Here is a 21,379-nt window from a genome sequence, read left to right on the forward strand (position 1 = left end):
TCACCCGCCTTTCCTTTTTTCCTTCCGTGGCGTTTCCATTCATTTGAGTTAGGGGCGCTTGTCGCCATGTCTTGCTTTCCTTTCCCTCCTTGGTCCGCGGGTTGTGGCTGATTTGGTGGGGCGGTGTGGTAGTTCCTCCTCGGTTTTTTTTTAATCAAACACCTTTACGGTGGAGGGTTTGTGGGTCCCTCATCCCTATATTTCCAAAAGAGATAGTTACAAGGCGTGGCCACACCCGAAAGTGGTGTGCCATAAGAAAGCCAAGAGTAGTATGCGGTCCGATCCCACAAGGTTCGGACCCCATCATACTCTTTTCCAAAATACAATTAACCAAAAAACTAGCCACTATTGTCTCCCAACGTCTCATTACCAACTTTAGTGTCCATCCCCGTCTAGGTTTCGGATGTGCGATACTCCCATCTCGTCCAATCGAACCAAGTCCAGCAATTCTCTCGGTGCTGAGTTGACGTGCATTCGTAGGCCACTGTCTTGGTCTAGCCCCATTCTCGCAAGGAAGTCCGCTGCTTTGTTTCCCTCCCGGTGTATGAACGTGGCTCGGAATTTGAGTTGGCGTTTATGTAGGATTAGTTGCGCCACCGCTTGCCGAGCGAGTGCCGGGCCCCATCCTGTCCCATTGACCAATTTGATTGCTTGCTCTGCATCCGACTCAATCCAGATTGGTAGAACGAATTCCTTGGCTATGTTCAAACCGTGGAGCATGGCCAAAAGCTCCGCCTCTAACGCTGAGTGTGCTTCGAGGGGCGTGCTGAAGGTGACGAGCATCTTACCCAAGTGGTCTCGAATGATCCCTCTAGGGGTAGCACCCTGATTGCCGCCGCTTGTTGAGGAATGTTGATTCCAAGTTTAACTCCCTTCCAATGTTTCGGCTTCAAGCTTCCATTGGACATAGAATTCCGAATGAACATGTGGACCTGCCATACCACATTTTGTGGTTTAAACTGTGTGCCTTGGTGGCGACTCCTATTTCTCTCCGACCAGATAAACCAAGGAATGAGGTATGGGGTGGCTCGGCTAAGATGCTTCTTGTTCGGCTGCTGATATCTTCGCGCCCACACTTCAATTCTCGTAGGGATTGTGTCGTTGATATGGAGGCAGGGGGACGGGCATGCGAACCAAGCATCAAACTCACTCCATACTCTGCGAGCTCCATGTCCCTGGATGAATAGGTGTTGGAGAAACTCGATACCCGGTCGGTGGGGGCAGCATTGGCACTTGGAAGCTAGCTCAATCTCCCGCCACTGAAGTTTCGTGTCGACCGGTACGCGGTTGGAGAGGATCCTCCAGATGAAGATGGCTATGGAGCTAGTGAGACCCGCCTTCCAAACATCGCCCAGTCCCTGAATGAGCGGGTGTTGCCCTCGGATTGTGTCCCATGTCGAGGCCACCGTGAATTCCCCATGCTTAGAAAGGGTCCACCTCGGGATGTCCTTTTCACCGTGGAGGATCGGCCTGTTGAGGATGCGATCAATGATGTGCTGTGGAATGCCGGCCTGATCATGAAGGAGTTGGAGCTTGGGTTCATCCCACGAGCCATTCCTAATATACTCCGACACCCGAGTGGTAGGACTCCCCCTTTCATCGAGGCTGAGCTCCCTAAGTGTTGTGTTACCGAGCCAGATGTCATCCCAAAAATAAATATTACCTTGGACCACTAGCCACCTCATATGCGGTTGTGCGAGGGTCCAGGCTCTAGAAAGCCTCTTCCACGTGGTGCTACTCCTGCTCGGTGTTCTCACGGCAAGAGGTGAGGAGTTGGAAGAGTATTTAGCCATCATATATCTCGCCCAAAGGGAGTTTTGCTCCCGGAAGCGCCACCATAGTTTAATGTTGAAGGCATGAAGGACCTCCTTAGTTTTGCGGATCCCGAGTCCCCCTTCATCAGCGGGGAGGCACATTTGGTCCCATCCAATCCAGTGGGTCCGCTTCCTCTCACTCGTAGAGCCCCAGAAGAATCGAGCCATTTGTTGATCGAGTTGTTTGAGAGTACCGGCGGTAGGCTCAATGGCTGGGAAGATATGCAAGGGGATCGCTTCAAGAGTGCTCTTAATAAGCGTGAGCCTCCCTCCAAAAGATAAATGCCTGTGCGCCCACCCCGAGACTCTTCTTGCAATTTTCTCACTGAGGAAGAGGAACATGTCCGTGCGCTTTACACCTCGGTAGATGGGGACGCCTAGGTAGAGGAACGGGAAGGCCCCCCTAGAAAAACCCCCTTCCGCTTGAATCGAGCTTGCCCATTGCTCATGAATTTCCGCAATGTAGAAGTTGCTCTTGGCAAGGCTGATTTGTTGGCCTGAGACTTTTTCATAATTTTCAAGACAAGCTCTGAGTCGGCGGAAGGAGGTAGCCGCCGCTTGTGTGAATATAATTAAGTCATCCGCATAGGCTAGATGGCTGATCTTGATACATCTTCGGGAGGCTTTGAAGGTCATCTCCTTTTGGCTGAGTATGAGCTTGTCTAGTGCTCGCGACAAGTAGTCCGCTGCTATCACAAACAAGGCGGGGGATATCGGATCGCCTTGGCGGAGACCTCGTGTTGATCTGAACAAACCCGATGGTGCCCCATTGATAAGAATCGAGAACCAGCACGAGCTTATACACCTCTCCATAAGCGAGATCCATGCGTCCGGGAATCCCATGCGTCGAAGCAACTTAAATAGGAAAGGCCATTGGACCCTGTCGTAGGCTTTAGCCATATCAATCTTCACCGCTACATTAGGCGCTGGGGAGCACCGTGCAAGTTCATGGAACATCTCTTGAGCCAGCAGCGCATTATCATGGAGAAGCCACCCTTTAACAAAGCCGCTTTGGTTTGGGGCAATGACCTGCGGAAGGAAATGAGAGAGTCGGTTCGTGAGTACCTTGGTGATGATCTTGTTCAGGACGTTGCAAAGGCTGATGGGTCGGTAGTCGGTCCATGACTCAGGTGACACCTTCTTTGGGATGAGGACGACGCTTGTGGCCGTGATGCTTCGTGGTAGGTACGCCCCCCTGAAGAACTGCCCAATAGCTTCCACCACCTCCGGACGCACGATGTTCCAACAGGCTTGATAGAAGGTGGCAGAGAATCCATCGGGTCCGGGTGCGCTATCGCCGGAGATACTGAAGACGGCACTCTTGACCTCTTCCACGTCCGGTACCTTTGTGATATCTGCAAAATGCTCGTCTGAATGGACTTGCTGGATTAGGTCGAGGTCCGGTTCTTCGAGTGCAGAATTGCTAGGCGCGAGAAGTTGTTGGAAGAAGTCCACCGCTGACTTTTTTATATCCTCTTCCTCAGTTAGCTCTTGTCCATTGGCACGGATCGAATGGATACGCAGCCGGACCCTTTTTTGTTTCACCCAGCTTTGGTAGAACCGAGTGTTCTTGTCACCCTCGGCTAGCCATTTCAGGGCTGCCTTTTGCCGCCAAAAGTCCTCTTCCATTCGCAGCAGTAGGATGTACTCGGCAATGTGTTTATTGATCGCTGTCCTATTCTCGGGCGTTGGCCTTGCCTCGAACTCGGATTGGGCCAGCTCGATAGCTTCCTCCTTGTCCTTAAAGTTCGCATGGATGTTCCCGAAAACCTCTATGTTCCACTTTTTTTAGAGCTCTTTTAACTCTAGCATGCCTGATTTGGATGTTTAAAAGTCCCCCAGCCCCCGTGGGTTCCTCCCATACATTCTGTACAACAGCCATTAAAGCCTCGTGTCAGATCCACATGTTTAGGAACCTGAACGCCTTGCCTCCATTGGTAGAGATCGACATCTTGCATCTTGCTAGAACTGGGCCGTGGTCCGAGGCAATCCTTGGGAGGTTCGTAACCCGAGTGGCCTCAAAGACCCTGGTCCAAGCTTCACTAACGAGCACTCTATCCAATCGTTCAAAGAGACCATTTTTGGCCCATGTGAAGTCCGCCCCATCGAACCTGGGGTCGAGGAGCTTGCAGTCTTCAATTGTCTCCGCGAAATCGACCATCTCGGCTTGCCGGTTTGTGTCGCTCCCAATTCTGTCCCGGTGTGAGAGGATGGTGTTGAAGTCACCACCGACAATCCACGGTGTTCCTTCGAGGGGCCCCGCAATCTCTCTCAACCTATCCCACAGTGGGTATCTCTCGGACCTTGTGCATTTGGCGTACACGGCCGAGATAGTTAGTGGGCTAATAAGCCGGTGAGACATAATCCGCCCATGTAGGATTTGTTCCGTATCACAATCAATATCAAAAGTAGCTCCTTCTTCCACAAACAACCAGATCTTCCCCGACGTGTTCGAGCCAATGAAGGATAGCCCCAAGGCCTTGGAGAACCAGTCCGGATCAGGGGTTGTGAGCGGTTCCATTATTGCAAGAAAAAACACATTATGACATTTAATTAAGCGTTTCAAGACGTTTTGGGTTGACGCGTTAGCGATTCCCCTCACGTTCCAAAACATGATGTTGTAAGACATTATTAACAGGTGGGAGACGTACCCGAAGGGGATGAAGTCCCTCCTTGATATTCAAAGATTTGTTGCGCTTTGTTCTTTGCGTATCCCTCGGCATTGCCTGGAGGAAGATTGCCACCAACCCTCTCGTCCTCCTCTTGCATGTCCATAGCCATGTCATCCGCATCTCCACAATTTTCAACATCAAACTCTCCATTCGCCATGAGTGAATAGTATTGGTTGGTGCTCATGTGATTCTTAGCCGAGAAATAGCTGCGTCCCCTTGTCATTGCATGGCGTGCGCCTCCTCTCGGATTCCCTCGCCTAGGCGGTGATATCGAACGCCTCGCGTTGGCGGGGTTCCATTCCGCATCCGTGACCCCGTGAGCTGTTGATGGTTCGGTGGTGGGGTGCACTGAGTTCGACGGGTTCGGCGAGGTCTTCCCTCCCTTGCCCCCGAGTTTGGGCCCCTCGCTTTGTGTGTCAGGGCGCATTCCGCTCCCCATTGGAGGGGTCACCCATAATGTCCGGTCCTTCCCAAGGAGTACCACCGGCATCCCCCCCATTTGTTTTGTTATTACTTGGTCGATCGCCCGTCTTGCCTTTTTTCTTCCCTTGGCGTTTCCATTAATTGTGGTTGGGGCCATTCTTCCCCATGTCTTGCTTCCCTTTCGTGCCTTGGCCCTCGGGGTGTTGCTGTTTTGGCGGAGCGGTGTTCTAGTTTCTCTTTTGCGGTCGTTCCTTCTTGCCCGTCGCATAGCACACATCACTCGCATGGCCAACGTGCTTGCATTCTTGACAATATGATGGTATCTTGTCCCGCCGGACTCGTTGTACCGTTTCACGACCACAAAGGTCGAGGATTATCTCTTCGGGGGGCTGTTTTGTGATGTCTATCTCGACGCAAATTCTAGCAAAGGAAAGTCTAGTCTTGTTGGCCGTGGCTCGATCAACTTGAATTGGGGTGCCAAGGAGCTTGCCGATGGCGAATAAGGCGGATTGGTCAAAAAGATGAATTGGGAGGCCGATTAGGTTGCACCAAATTGCCGCGATCGGGGACTCACAATATGCATCCGGGGACCATTTGAAAACCCTCATCGGATGGCGGTCGATGAGCCATACGGGCGTACCCTTTGGTCCTCCGAGGAGCCGGGCATAGTCCGCCAAGTCCTCGCATTGGATGAGAATGTGTTTAGCGTTAATGTATTTCCAATTAAAACCACACCGGAGTTTAATACTATCAAGGACCTTTTGAATTTGAAGACCCGTTGGGATAGAATGAGAGAACTTACCCACAATGGCGTGCATAATCCGACAAATCCTCGCATTGAATAAGGATATGTTTAGCGTTAATGTATTTCCAACTAAAACCACGCCGAAATTTAACACTTTCTAGGGCTTTTTGAATTTGGAGTCTTGTTGGGATAGAATGAGAAAACTTACCCACAATGGCGTGCCCCATGCTTTCGGCCAGCTTTTGCATTTCGGCCCGGAGAAGTAGATGGTCGGGATGCCATTGGACACGGAGGCAAAGCCAATGTTATGAAGCTTTTCCGGCTCAAAGGCTTGAGGGCCCTTTGGGTCGTTAGATCCTTTAAGGAGGTTCGCCATCGACTTCGGCTTACCGGGGTGGCCCGAGGGCGGCACGCCCCCCCTCCCTTGTTGGGTGCCGATATTCGGACCCCATGGTGCGGCTGTTTGTTTTGGGATGTCCATTGCCGTCGGCTGGGTCGATGCTCTCGAACTCACGCCCTCCCCCTCGGCTTCACAATGGTTGGCCATAGCCATGTTTAGGTTCTCCTCGGCCAAGGGAGGGTTAACACTTGTGCCGGTGCTTTGTAACGGTTGGTTTCCCCACTTCGTCCGAACCCCAAGTTGAGCGTCCCTTGGGTGTGACTTTCCGGCTTCAAAGGTGTCTCGGATTTTGAGTGACCTACCTTTCCCAAGGGGGGGAAAATCCTCATACGATGGGTTGTGTGTCGCCGCACTCGAAGGCATTGCTGGTTCAATTCTCGGCTGGCGAGTATTGTATGGCTCCGGTGCCACGGGTTCGGTTTCCGGCGGCCCAGCAGTTAGAAGTGGTTGCGCGGCCAAGGCATCCATCATTTCCGCCGTGTCCAAAGCGGCTAGGTGGATGAGCTCCGCCTCCTTTGGTAGCTTAGGGTTCTTAACTTCGATGGGTTCACGTGAACCTTTGGTGCGGAAAGACACGAAAGCACTTTCGGAAGTTAGTTTTGTCCCTATAGCTGAATTGGGTAACTTGCCTTGCTGCAAAAAGGATGTCATATTTGGTTATTTTGAGGCTTCAACGGCTCCTTGTGGACCAGCAACACGTGATGTCCCAGCTTGGCAAATCGCCAATTGACTTTCGAAGGGTGGAAGTGTTGGTGTGGCCAATTCGGGCAAGTTGACTATCTCGGCCTCCAAAGCTCCTTTTCCCATTCTAGGACCATCTCTCACCACTCGCACATCATGGAAGCTGGAGTCCCCACCATCGGCGACGACCCCCCCAACACCGTCGGACTCATGGCCGAATCAGCGTCGGTGTGGGCCTTGATGCGCATTCTTTCATTTTCAGCGTTGGGGCATGGAAGGGGCTTGTCCGGCGGTTGGCTATCACTTGCAGGTTGGCCGGAGTTCGCGGGGAAGATGACCGTTTTGCATTTGATATTTCCGGCGAAGGCGCCATCTTCATCACCAAAAGAAAGTTTCTTTCGTAGTTGTTTATCCTCCAGGAGTGGGGAGAGGATGAAGCGTTTCCGGCCATCTCCCTTCGAAGGAGGAGCCGGAGTATTCTTGCGGGCTTTGTACCTCGCCTTGCTCTCCTTCACTTTCATGGCTTTTAGAGAATACTAATTCCTCAAAAAATTCAAAATTTTCCCACCATTTGATGAGAATTCTTCTTCCCAAATATGGGGTGTGCCCCTGAAGGACTTCGAGCTTCTTAATTGGAACGTTTCATATGAAAACATCCCATTTAAGAATCCAAGGCACTTGATAAAATGTGGCAAACATGAGTTCTTTAAATTTCATGGACTGATTAGTCTCGCAAAAGTCTTCGAACGCCTTCCTGACCTTATCAGGAAGAACGATGGGATTTAATCCCCATTCTGAAACCAGAAAATGAACCACTGAGGAAATTTAGTGGTTTCACAGTCCCTGAATTGAAGGAACCAACTGTGTTTAGCTTTTCTGTTTTCATAACAGAAAGCTCCCTTCCATGCTTTGATATAATCAAAGTAGTTGAACCATGGTAGCAAAGAGAGTGAGAGTGAGGGATGGAGATACAACTGTATTTGTACAGGAGTAGGAGCTAAACTATTACAAGACTATTTTACAGAGATGAGTGAGAATCTCAGCACATGAGGAGGTGTGTGTGTGTGTGAGTAATGGAAGCGTGAGATCTTCACTTCAAAGGTTGCCTATAAATAAGGTCTTTTCCGGACTTCAAGCAACATCTTCAAAACAATTAATTGGGAAATCGTCATGGCTTGCGTCATATGGAGGTGAGTCATCCTTTTTCTTTTCTTGAAAGTCAAAAGATTCTCCTGAAATTTCAATAGATGAACAGAAACTTGTGGGCAATAATTTTTGCCATAAAGAGAGATTGAAAATGACAGCAATGAATTATGCTGCTGTAATAATAATGAGGATATTTCTTTTTCTTTTTGCCTCTGTAATAATACTCTTATAGTGCTGCAAAACAGATGAGATCTTAATTTTTCTCCGAAAGATAAGCTCATAATAAGCTCTTTAGAAAGACTCTTAACATGTTCTTCCCACCTTGAAATGTCCTTATTAAGGATTTTAATTTCAAGACCGAAATTATTTCTTTTATCAAGAATATTGTCTCTAAAATTCATAAGACAATTTTAACATGCACTGATAAGTGTGAGAGTTTGAATTTTTCTTTCGCATTCGCATATAATGCCATGAAGAGTATGCATTTCTTCATAAATTGGTGCAAGGGACCATTGTCTCCTTCTGTAGAAATATCTATCTTCATCAAGCTCAATAAGCCTTTCTTTACTTCTTTTAATAGTGTTTTGGAGAAGACGAATTTCTTTTCCAAAGTTATTTTTTAAAAAAGGTATTACCATAAAAACTGAAAATTTACAATCATGATCATAATCATGGGAGTTGAGAGTCAAGCATAATGTCATCATTATCCAGATGACTGGCAGAGGCTGACTCATCAGAAAATTTTTCTGTCTCTTCTTCATCGCTTCCTTCCTCAGAAAGCTGTTGCTGAAGAAGTCTTCTAAGATCTTTTAGATCTTTCCTAGGGGAGCTTTTGATAAGTTCTCCCAAGATTCCCGCAAGATCCCTATTAGGGGTTGCTGGTGGTGGTGGAGCTTTAGCAGGCTCAAGGTTAATAATTCCTCTTTTAGAGAATACTGATTCCTCGAAAAATTCAAAATTTTCCCACCATTTGATGAGAATTCTTCTTCCCAAATACGGGGTGTGCCCCTGAAGGACTTCGAGCTTCTTAATTGGAACGCTTCGTATGACAACATCCCATTTAAGAATCCAAGGCACTTGATAAAATGTGGCAAACATGAGTTCTTTAAATTTCATGGACTGATTAGTCTTGCAAAAGTCTTCGAACACCTTCCTGACCTTATCAGGAAGAACGATGGGGTTTAATCCCCATTCTGAAAACCAGAAAATGAATCACTGAGGAAATTTAGTGGTTTCACAGTCCCTGAATTGAAGGAACCAACAGTGTTTAGCTTTTCTGTTTTCATAACAGAAAGATCCCTTCCATGCTTTGATATAATCAAAGTAGTTGAACCAAGGTAGCAAGGAGAGTGAGAGTGAGGGATGGAGAAACAACTGTATTTGTACAGGAGTAGGAGCTAAACTATTACAAGACTATTTTACAGAGGTGAGTGAGAATCTCAGCACATGAGAAGGTGTGTGTGAGTAATGGAAGCGTGAGATCTTCACTTCAAAGGTTGCCTATAAATAAGGTCATTTCCGGACTTCAAGCAACATCTTCAAAACAATTAATTGGGAATTCGTCATTGCTTGCGTCATATGGAGGTGAGTCATCCTTTTTCTTTTCTTGAAAGTCAAAAGATTCTCCTGAAATTTCAAAAGATGAACAGAAACTTGTCGGCAATAATTTTTGCCTTAAAGAGAGATTGAAAATGACAGCAATGAATTATGCTTCTGTAATAATAATGAGGATCATTCTTTTTCTTTTTGCCTCTGTAATAATACTCTTATAGTGCTGCAAAACAGATGAGATCTCAATTTTTCTCCGAAAGATAAGCTCCTAATAATCTCTTTAGAAAGACTCTTAACATACTCTTCCCACCTTGAAATGTCCTTATTAAGGATTTTAATTTCAAGACCGAAATTATTTCTTTTATCAAGAATATTGTCTCTAAAATTCATAAGACAATTTTAACATGCACTGATAAGTGTGAGAGTTTGAATTTTTCTTTCGCATTCGCATATAATGCCATGAAGAGTATGCATTTCTTCATAAATTGGTGCAAGGGACCATTGTCTCCTTCTGTAGAAATATCTCTCTTCATCAAGCTCAATAAGCCTTTCTTTACTTCTTTTAATAGTGTTTTGGAGAAGACGAATTTCTTTTCCAAAGTTATTTTTTAAAAAAGGTATTACCATAAAAACTGAAAATTTACAATCATGATCATAATCATGGGAGTTGAGAGTCAAGCATAATGTCATCATTATCCAGATGACTGGCAGAGGCTGACTCATCAGAAAATTTTTCTGTCTCTTCTTCATCGCTTCCTTCCTCAGAAAGCTGTTGCTGAAGAAGTCTTCTAAGATCTTTTAGATCTTTCCTAGGGGAGCTTTTGATAAGTTCTCCCAAGATTCCCGCAAGATCCCTATTAGGGGTTGCTGGTGGTGGTGGAGCTTTAGCAGGCTCAAGGTTAATAATTCCTCTTTTAGAGAATACTGATTCCTCGAAAAATTCAAAATTTTCCCACCATTTGATGAGAATTCTTCTTCCCAAATACGGGGTGTGCCCCTGAAGGACTTCGAGCTTCTTAATTGGAACGCTTCGTATGACAACATCCCATTTAAGAATCCAAGGCACTTGATAAAATGTGGCAAACATGAGTTCTTTAAATTTCATGGACTGATTAGTCTCGCAAAAGTCTTCGAACACCTTCCTGACCTTATCAGGAAGAACGATGGGATTTAATCCCCATTCTGAAAACCAGAAAATGAATCACTGAGGAAATTTAGTGGTTTCACAGTCCCTGAATTGAAGGAACCAATAGTGTTTAGCTTTTCTGTTTTCATAACAGAAAGCTCCCTTCCATGCTTTGATATAATCAAAGTAGTTGAACCATGGTAGCAAGGAGAGTGAGAGTGAGGGATGGAGAAACAACTGTATTTGTACAGGAGTAGGAGCTAAACTATTACAAGACTATTTACAGAGGTGAGTGAGAATCTCAGCACATGAGAAGGTGTGTGTGTGTGTGAGTAATGGAAGCGTGAGATCTTCACTTCAAAGGTTGCCTATAAATAAGGTCATTTCCGGACTTCAAGCAACATCTTCAAAACAATTAATTGGGAATTCGTCATTGCTTGCGGCATATGGAGGTGAGTCATCCTTTTCTTTTCTTGAAAGTCAAAAGATTCTCCTGAAATTTCAAAAGATGAACAGAAACTTGTCGGCAATAATTTCTTGCCTTAAAGAGAGATTGAAAATGACAGCGATGAATTATGCTTCTGTAATAATAATGAGGATCATTCTTTTTCTTTTTGCCTCTGTAATAATACTCTTATAGTGCTGCAAAACAGATGAGATCTCAATTTTTCTCCGAAAGATAAGCTCCTAATAAGCTCTTTAGAAAGGCTCTTAACATATTCTTCCCACCTTGAAATGTCCTTATTAAGGATTTTAATTTCAAGACTGAAATTATTTCTTTTATCAAGAATATTGTCTCTAAAATTCATAAGACAATTTTAACATGCACTGATAAGTGTGAGAGTTTGAATTTTTCTTTCGCATTCGCATATAATGCCATGAAGAGTATGCATTTCTTCATAAATTGGTGCAAGGGACCATTGTCTCCTTCTGTAGAAATATCTCTCTTCATCAAGCTCAATAAGCCTTTCTTTACTTCTTTTAATAGTGTTTTGGAGAAGACGAATTTCTTTTCCAAAGTTATTTTTTATAAAAGGTATTGCCATAAAAACCGAAAATTTACAATCATGATCATAATCATGGGAGTTGAGAGTCAAGCATAATGTCATCATTATCCTGATGACTGGCAGAGGCTGACTCATCAGAAAATTTTTCTGTCTCTTCTTCATCGCTTCCTTCCTCAGAAAGCTTTGGCTGAAGAAGTCTTCTAAGATCTTTAGATCTTTCCTAGGGGAGCTTTTGATAAGTTCTCCCAAGATTCCCGCAAGATCCCTATTAGGGGTTGCTGGTGGTGGTGGAGCTTTAGCAGGCTAAAGGTTAATAATTCCTCTTTTAGAGAATACTGATTCCTCGAAAAATTCAAAATTTTCCCACCATTTGATGAGAATTCTTCTTCCCAAATATGGGGTGTGCCCCTGAAGGACTTCGAGCTTCTTAATTGGAACGCTTCGTATGACAACATCCTATTTAAGAATCCAAGGCACTTGATAAAATGTGGCAAACATGAGTTCTTTAAATTTCATGGACTGATTAGTCTCGCAAAAGTCTTCGAACACCTTCCTGACCTTATCAGGAAGAACGATGGGATTTAATCCCCATTCTGAAAACCAGAAAATGAACCACTGAGGAAATTTAGTGGTTTCACAGTCCCTGAATTGAAGGAACCAACTGTGTTTAGCTTTTCTGTTTTCATAACAGAAAGCTCCCTTCCATGCTTTGGTACAATCAAAGTAGTTGAACCATGGTAGCAAGGAGAGTGAGAGTGAGGGATGGAGATACAACTGTATTTGTACAGGAGTAGGAGCTAAACTATTACAAGACTATTTTACAGAGGTGAGTGAGAATCTCAGCACATGAGAAGGTGTGTGTGTGTGTGAGTAATGGAAGCGTGAGATCTTCACTTCAAAGGTTGCCTATAAATAAGGTCTTTTCTGGACTTCAAGCAACATCTTCAAAACAATTAATTGGGAATTCGTCATTGCTTGCATCATATGGAGGTGAGTCATCCTTTTTCTTTTCTTGAAAGTCAAAAGATTCTCCTGAAATTTCAAAAGATGAACAGAACTTGTCGGTAATAATTTTTGCCTTAAAGAGAGATTGAAAATGACAGCAATGAATTATGAACTGTAATAATAATAAGGATCTTTCTTTTTCTTTTTGCCTCTGTAATAATACTCTTATAGTGCTGCAAAACAGATGAGATCTCAATTTTTTCTCCGAAAGATAAGCTCTTAATAAGGTCTTTAGAAAGACTCTTAACATGTTCTTCCCACCTTGAAATGTCCTTATTAAGGATTTTAATTTCAAGACCGAAATATTCTTTATCAAGATTAATGTCTCTAATATTCATAAGACAATTTTAACATGCACTGATAAGTGTGAGAGTTTGAATTTTTCTTTCGCATTCGCATATAATGCCATGAAGAGTATGCATTTCTTCATAAATTGGTGGCAAGGGACCATTGTCTCCTTCTGTAGAAATATCTCTCTTCATCAAGCTCAATAAGCCTTTCTTTACTTCTTTTAATAGTGTTTTGGAGAAGACGAATTTCTTTTCCAAAGTTATTTTTTAAAAAAGGTATTACCATAAAAACCGAAAATTTACAATCATGATCATAATCATGGGAGTTGAGAGTCAAGCATAATGTCATCATTATCCTGATGACTGGCAGAGGCTGACTCATCAGAAAATTTTTCTGTCTCTTCTTCATCGCTTCCTTCCTCAGAAAGCTTTTGCTGAAGAAGTCTTCTAAGATCTTTTAGATCTTTCCTAGGGGAGCTTTTGATAAGTTCTCCCTAGATTCCCGCAAGATCCCTATTAGGGGTTGCTGGTGGTGGTGGAGCTTTAGCAGGCTCAAGGTTAATAATTCCTCTTTTAGAGAATACTGATTCCTCGAAAATTCAAAATTTTCCCACCATTTGATGAGAATTCTTCTTCCCAAATATGGGGTGTGCCCCTGAAGGACTTCGAGCTTCTTAATTGGAACGCTTCATATGACAACATCCCATTTAAGAATCCAAGGCACTTGATAAAGTGTGGCAAACATGAGTTCTTTAAATTTCATGGACTGATTAGTCTCGCAAAAGTCTTCGAACACCTTCCTGACCTTATCAGGAAGAACGATGGGATTTAATCCCCATTCTGAAAACCAGAAAATGAACCACTGAGGAAATTTAGTGGTTTCACAGTCCCTGAATTGAAGGAACCAACAGTGTTTAGCTTTTCTGTTTTCATAACAGAAAGCTCCCTTCCATGCTTTGATATAATCAAAGTAGTTGAACCATGGTAGCAAGGAGAGTGAGAGTGAGGGATGGAGATACAACTGTATTTGTACAGGAGTAGGAGCTAAACTATTACAAGACTATTTTACAGAGGTGAGTGAGAATCTCAGCACATGAGAAGGTGTGTGTGTGTGTGAGTAATGGAAGCGTGAGATCTTCACTTCAAAGGTTGCCTATAAATAAGGTCATTTCCGGACTTCAAGCAACATCTTCAAAAACAATTAATTGGGAATTCGTCATTGCTTGCGGCATATGGAGGTGAGTCATCCTTTTTCTTTCTTGAAAGTCAAAAGATTCTCCTGAAATTTCAAAAGATGAACAGAAACTTGTCGGCAATAATTTTTGCCTTAAAGAGAGATTGAAAATGACAGCAATGATTATGCTTCTGTAATAATAATGAGGATCATTCTTTTTCTTTTTGCCTCTGTAATAATACTCTTATAGTGCTGCAAAACAGATGAGATCTCAATTTTTCTCCGAAAGATAAGCTCCTAATAAGCTCTTTAGAAAGACTCTTAACATATTCTTCCCACCTTGAAATGTCCTTATTAAGGATTTTAATTTCAAGACTGAAATTATTTCTTTTATCAAGAATATTGTCTCTAAAATTCATAAGACAATTTTAACATGCACTGATAAGTGTGAGAGTTTAAATTTTTCTTTCGCATTCGCATATAATGCCATGAAGAGTATGCATTTCTTCATAAATTGGTGCAAGGGACCATTGTCTCCTTCTGTAGAAATATCTCTCTTCATCAAGCTCAATAAGCCTTTCTTTACTTCTTTTAATAGTGTTTTGGAGAAGACGAATTTCTTTTCCAAAGTTATTTTTTTAAAAAGGTATTACCATAAAAACTGAAAATTTACAATCATGATCATAATCATGGGAGTTGAGAGTCAAGCATAATGTCATCATTATCCAGATGACTGGCAGAGGCTGACTCATCAGAAAATTTTTCTGTCTCTTCTTCATCGCTTCCTTCCTCAGAAAGCTGTTGCTGAAGAAGTCTTCTAAGATCTTTTAGATCTTTCCTAGGGGAGCTTTTGATAAGTTCTCCCAAGATTCCCGCAAGATCCCTATTAGGGGTTGCTGGTGGTGGTGGAGCTTTAGCAGGCTCAAGGTTAATAATTCCTCTTTTAGAGAATACTGATTCCTCGAAAAATTCAAAATTTTCCCACCATTTGATGAGAATTCTTCTTCCCAAATACGGGGTGTGCCCCTGAAGGACTTCGAGCTTCTTAATTGGAACGCTTCGTATGACAACATCCCATTTAAGAATCCAAGGCACTTGATAAAATGTGGCAAACATGAGTTCTTTAAATTTCATGGACTGATTAGTCTCGCAAAAGTCTTCGAACACCTTCCTGACCTTATCAGGAAGAACGATGGGGTTTAATCCCCATTCTGAAAACCAGAAAATGAATCACTGAGGAAATTTAGTGGTTTCACAGTCCCTGAATTGAAGGAACCAACAGTGTTTAGCTTTTCTGTTTTCATAACAGAAAGCTCCCTTCCATGCTTTGATATAATCAAAGTAGTTGAACCATGGTAGCAAGGAGAGTGAGAGTGAGGGATGGAGAAACAACTGTATTTGTACAGGAGTAGGAGCTAAACTATTACAAGACTATTTTACAGAGGTGAGTGAGAATCTCAGCACATGAGAAGGTGTGTGTGTGTGTGAGTAATGGAAGCGTGAGATCTTCACTTCAAAGGTTGCCTATAAATAAGGTCATTTCCGGACTTCAAGCAACATCTTCAAAACAATTAATTGGGAATTCGTCATTGCTTGCGGCATATGGAGGTGAGTCATCCTTTTTCTTTTCTTGAAAGTCAAAAGATTCTCCTGAAATTTCAAAAGATGAACAGAAACTTGTCGGCAATAATTTTTGCCTTAAAGAGAGATTGAAAATGACAGCAATGAATTATGCTTCTGTAATAATAATGAGGATCATTCTTTTTCTTTTTGCCTCTGTAATAATACTCTTATAGTGCTGCAAAACAGATGAGATCTTAATTTTTCTCCGAAAGATAAGCTCCTAATAAGCTCTTTACAAAGACTCTTAACATGTTCTTCCCACCTTGAAATGTCCTTATTAAGGATTTTAATTTCAAGACCAAATTATTTCTTTTATCAAGAATATTGTCTCTAAAATTCATAAGACAATTTTAACATGCACTGATAAGTGTGAGAGTTTGAATTTTTCTTTCGCATTCGCATATAATGCCATGAAGAGTATGCATTTCTTCATAAATTGGTGCAAGGGACCATTGTCTCCTTCTGTAGAAATATCTCTCTTCATCAAGCTCAATAAGCCTTTCTTTACTTCTTTTAATAGTGTTTTGGAGAAGACGAATTTCTTTTCCAAAGTTATTTTTTTAAAAAGGTATTACCATAAAAACTGAAAATTTACAATCATGATCATAATCATGGGAGTTGAGAGTCAAGCATAATGTCATCATTATCCAGATGACTGGCAGAGGCTGACTCATCAGAAAATTTTTCTGTCTCTTCTTCATCGCTTCCTTCCTCAGAAAGTTGTTGCTGAAGAAGTCTTCTAAGATCTTTAGATCTTTCCTAGGGGAGCTTTTGATAAGTTCTCCCAAGATTCCCGTAAGATCCCTATTAGGGGTTGCTGGTGGTGGTGGAGCTTTAGCAGGCTCAAGGTTAATAATTCCTCTTTTAGAGAATACTGATTCCTCGAAAAATTCAAATTTTCCCACCATTTGATGAGAATTCTTCTTCCCAAATACGGGGTGTGCCCCTGAAGGACTTCGAGCTTCTTAATTGGAACGCTTCGTATGACAACATCCCATTTAAGAATCCAAGGCACTTGATAAAATGTGGCAAACATGAGTTCTTTAAATTTCATGGACTGATTAGTCTCGCAAAAGTCTTTGAACACCTTCCTGACCTTATCAGGAAGAACGATGGGGTTTAATCCCCATTCTGAAAACCAGAAAATGAATCACTGAGGAATTTAGTGGTTTCACAGTCCCTGAATTGAAGGAACCAACAGTGTTTAGCTTTTCTGTTTCATAACAGAAAGCTCCCTTCCATGCTTTGATATAATCAAAGTAGTTGAACCATGGTAGCAAGGAGAGTGAGAGTGAGGGATGGAGAAACAACTGTATTTGTACAGGAGTAGGAGCTAAACTATTACAAGACTATTTTACAGAGGTGAGTGAGAATCCTCAGCACATGAGAAGGTGTGTGTGTGTGTGAGTAATGGAAGCGTGAGATCTTCACTTCAAAGGTTGCCTATAAATAAGGTCATTTCCGGACTTCAAGCAAATCTTCAAAACAATTAATTGGGAATTCGTCATTGCTTGCGGCATATGGAGGTGAGTCATCCCTTTTTCTTTTCTTGAAAGTCAAAGATTCTCCTGAAATTTCAAAAGATGAACAGAAACTTGTCGGCAATAATTTTTGCCCTTAAAGAGAGATTGAAAATGACAGCAATGAATTATGGCTTCTGTAATAATAATGAGGATCATTCTTTTTCTTTTTGCCTCTGTAATAATACTCTTATAGTGCTGCAAAACAGATGAGATCTCAATTTTCTCGAAAGATAAGCTCCTAATAAGCTCTTTAGAAAGACTCTTAACATATTCTTCCCACCTTGAAATGTCCTTATTAAGGATTTTAATTTCAAGACCGAAATTATTTCTTTTATCAAGAATATTGTCTCTAAAATTCATAAGACAATTTTAACATGCACTGATAAGTGTGAGAGTTTGAATTTTTCTTTCGCATTCGCATATAATGCCATGAAGAGTATGCATTTCTTCATAAATTGGTGCAAGGGACCATTGTCTCCTTCTGTAGAAATATCTCTCTTCATCAAGCTCAATAAGCCTTTCTTTACTTCTTTTAATAGTGTTTTGGAGAAGACGAATTTCTTTTCCAAAGTTATTTTTTAAAAAGGTATTACCATAAAAACCGAAAATTTACAATCATGATCATAATCATGGGAGTTGAGAGTCAAGCATAATGTCATCATTATCCTGATGACTGGCAGAGGCTGACTCATCAGAAAATTTTTCTGTCTCTTCTTCATCGCTTCCTTCCTCAGAAAGCTTTGCTGAAGAAGTCTTCTAAGATCTTTTAGATCTTTCCTAGGGGAGCTTTTGATAAGTTCTCCCAAGATTCCCGCAAGATCCCTATTAGGGGTTGCTGGTGGTGGTGGAGCTTTAGCAGGCTAAGGTTAATAATTCCTCTTTTAGAGAATACTGATTCCTCGAAAAATTCAAAATTTTCCCACCATTTGATGAGAATTCTTCTTCCCAAATATGGGGTGTGCCCCTGAAGGACTTCGAGCTTCTTAATTGGAACGCTTCATATGACAACATCCCATTTAAGAATCCAAGGCACTTGATAAAGTGTGGCAAACATGAGTTCTTTAAATTTCATGGACTGATTAGTCTCGCAAAAGTCTTCGAACACCTTCCTGACCTTATCAGGAAGAACGATGGGATTTAATCCCCATTCTGAAAACCAGAAAATGAACCACTGAGGAAATTTAGTGGTTTCACAGTCCCTGAATTGAAGGAACCAACAGTGTTTAGCTTTTCTGTTTTCATAACAGAAAGCTCCCTTCCATGCTTTGATATAATCAAAGTAGTTGAACCATGGTAGCAAGGAGAGTGAGAGTGAGGGATGGAGATACAACTGTATTTGTACAGGAGTAGGAGCTAAACTATTACAAGACTATTTTACAGAGGTGAGTGAGAATCTCAGCACATGAGGAGGTGTGTGTGTGTGTGAGTAATGGAAGCGTGAGATCTTCACTTCAAAGGTTGCCTATAAATAAGGTCTTTTCCGGACTTCAAGCAACATCTTCAAAACAATTAATTGGGAATTCGTCATTGCTTGCGTCATATGGAGGTGAGTCATCCTTTTTCTTTTCTTGAAAGTCAAAAGATTCTCCTGAAATTTCAATAGATGAACAGAAAGTTGTGGGCAATAATTTTTGCCATAAAGAGAGATTGAAAATGACAGCAATGAATTATGCTGCTGTAATAATAATGAGGATCTTTCTTTTTCTTTTTGCCTCTGTAATAATACTCTTATAGTGCTGCAAAACAGATGAGATCTTAATTTTTCTCCGAAAGATAAGCTCCTAATAATCTCTTTAGAAAGACTCTTAACATGTTCTTCCCACCTTGAAATGTCCTTATTAAGGATTTTAATTTCAAGACCAAAATTATTTCTTTTATCAAGAATATTGTCTCTAAAATTCATAAGACAATTTTAACATGCACTGATAAGTGTGAGAGTTTGAATTTTTCTTTCGCATTCGCATATAATGCCATGAAGAGTATGCATTTCTTCATAAATTGGTGCAAGGGACCATTGTCTCCTTCTGTAGAAATATCTCTCTTCATCAAGCTCAATAAGCCTTTCTTTACTTCTTTTAATAGTGTTTTGGAGAAGACGAATTTCTTTTCCAAAGTTATTTTTTTAAAAAGGTATTACCATAAAAACTGAAAATTTACAATCATGATCATAATCATGGGAGTTGAGAGTCAAGCATAATGTCATCATTATCCAGATGACTGGCAGAGGCTGACTCATCAGAAAATTTTTCTGTCTCTTCTTCATCGCTTCCTTCCTCAGAAAGTTGTTGCTGAAGAAGTCTTCTAAGATCTTTAGATCTTTCCTAGGGGAGCTTTTGATAAGTTCTCCCAAGATTCCCGCAAGATCCCTATTAGGGTTGCTGGTGGTGGTGGAGCTTTAGCAGGCTCAAGGTTAATAATTCCTCTTTTAGAGAATACTGATTCCTCGAAAAATTCAAAATTTTCCCACCATTTGATGAGAATTCTTCTTCCCAAATACGGGGTGTGCCCCTGAAGGACTTCGAGCTTCTTAATTGGAACGCTTCGTATGACAACATCCCATTTAAGAATCCAAGGCACTTGATAAAATGTGGCAAACATGAGTTCTTTAAATTTCATGGACTGATTAGTCTCGCAAAAGTCTTCGAACACCTTCCTGACCTTATCAGGAAGAACGATGGGATTTAATCCCCATTCTGAAAACCAGAAAATGAATCACTGAGGAAATTTAGTGGTTTCACAGTCCCTGAATTGAAGGAACCAACAGTGTTTAGCTTTTCTGTTTTCATAACAGAAAGCTCCCTTCCATGCTTTGATATAATCAAAGTAGTTGAACCATGGTAGCAAGGAGAGTGAGAGTGAGGGATGGAGAAACAACTGTATTTGTACAGGAGTAGGAGCTAAACTATTACAAGACTATTTTACAGAGGTGAGTGAGAATCTCAGCACATGAGAAGGTGTGTGTGTGTGTGAGTAATGGAAGCGTGAGATCTTCACTTCAAAGGTTGCCTATAAATAAGGTCATTTCGGACTTCAAGCAACATCTTCAAAACAATTAATTGGGAATTCGTCATTGCTTGCGGCATATGGAGGTGAGTCATCCTTTTCTTTTCTTGAAAGTCAAAAGATCTCCTGAAATTTCAAAGATGAACAGAAACTTGTCGGCAATAATTTTTGCCTTAAAGAGAGATTGAAAATGACAGCAATGATTATGCTTCTGTAATAATAATGAGGATCATTCTTTTCTTTTTGCCTCTGTAATAATACTCTTATAGTGCTGCAAAACAGATGAGATCTCAATTTTTCTCCGAAAGATAAGCTAATAAGCTCTTTAGAAAGACTCTTAACATATTCTTCCCACCTTGAAATGTCCTTATTAAGGATTTTAATTTCAAGACCGAAATTATTTCTTTTATCAAGAATATTGTCTCTAAAATTCATAAACAATTTTAACATGCCACTGATAAGTGTGAGAGTTTGAATTTTTCTTTCGCATTCGCATATAATGCCATGAAGAGTATGCATTTCTTCATAAATTGGTGCAAGGGACCATTGTCTCCTTCTGTAGAAATATCTCTCTTCATCAAGCTCAATAAGCCTTTCTTTACTTCTTTTTAATTGTTTTGGAGAAGACAATTTCTTTTCCAAAGTTATTTTTTTAAAAAGGTATTGCCATAAAACCGAAAATTTACAATCATGATCATAATCATGGGAGTTGAGAGTCAAGCATAATGTCATCATTATCCTATGACTGGCAGAGGCTGACTCATCAGAAAATTTTTCTGTCTCTTCTTCATCGCTTCCTTCCTCAGAAAGTTTTGCTGAAGAAGTCTTCTAAGATCTTTTAATCTTTCCTAGGGGAGCTTTTGATAAGTCTCCCAAGATTCCCGTAAGATCCCTATTAGGGGTTGCTGGTGGTGGTGGAGCTTTAGCAGGCTCAAGGTTATAATTCCTCTTTTAGAGAATACTGATTCCTCGAAAATTCAAATTTTCCCACCATTTTTGATGAGAATTCTTCTTCCCAAATACGGGGTGGTGCCCCTGAAGGACTTCGAGCTTCTTAATTGGAACGCTTCGTATGACAACATCCCATTTAAGAATCCAAGGCACTTGATAAAATGTGGCAAACATGAGTTCTTTAAATTCTCATGACTGATTAGTCTCGCAAAAGTCTTCGAACACCTTCCTGACCTTATCAGGAA

At 41.8% G+C, this 21,379-nt stretch overlaps 1 protein-coding gene across 1 annotated transcript; it reads right to left on the reverse strand.

The window, feature by feature from the left end:
* Positions 1–3,708: 3,708 nt before the first annotated feature.
* LOC121754524 lies at positions 3,709–4,335 on the reverse strand. Its single transcript, XM_042149866.1, has one exon. It carries the CDS (start codon positions 4,333–4,335, stop codon positions 3,709–3,711), a length of 627 nt encoding a protein of 208 aa, XP_042005800.1.
* Between the last annotated feature and the right edge of the window lie 17,044 nt (positions 4,336–21,379).

This window comes from Salvia splendens, chromosome 11, assembly GCF_004379255.2.
Source record: "Salvia splendens isolate huo1 chromosome 11, SspV2, whole genome shotgun sequence".
NCBI classification, from domain to species: domain Eukaryota; kingdom Viridiplantae; phylum Streptophyta; class Magnoliopsida; order Lamiales; family Lamiaceae; genus Salvia; species Salvia splendens.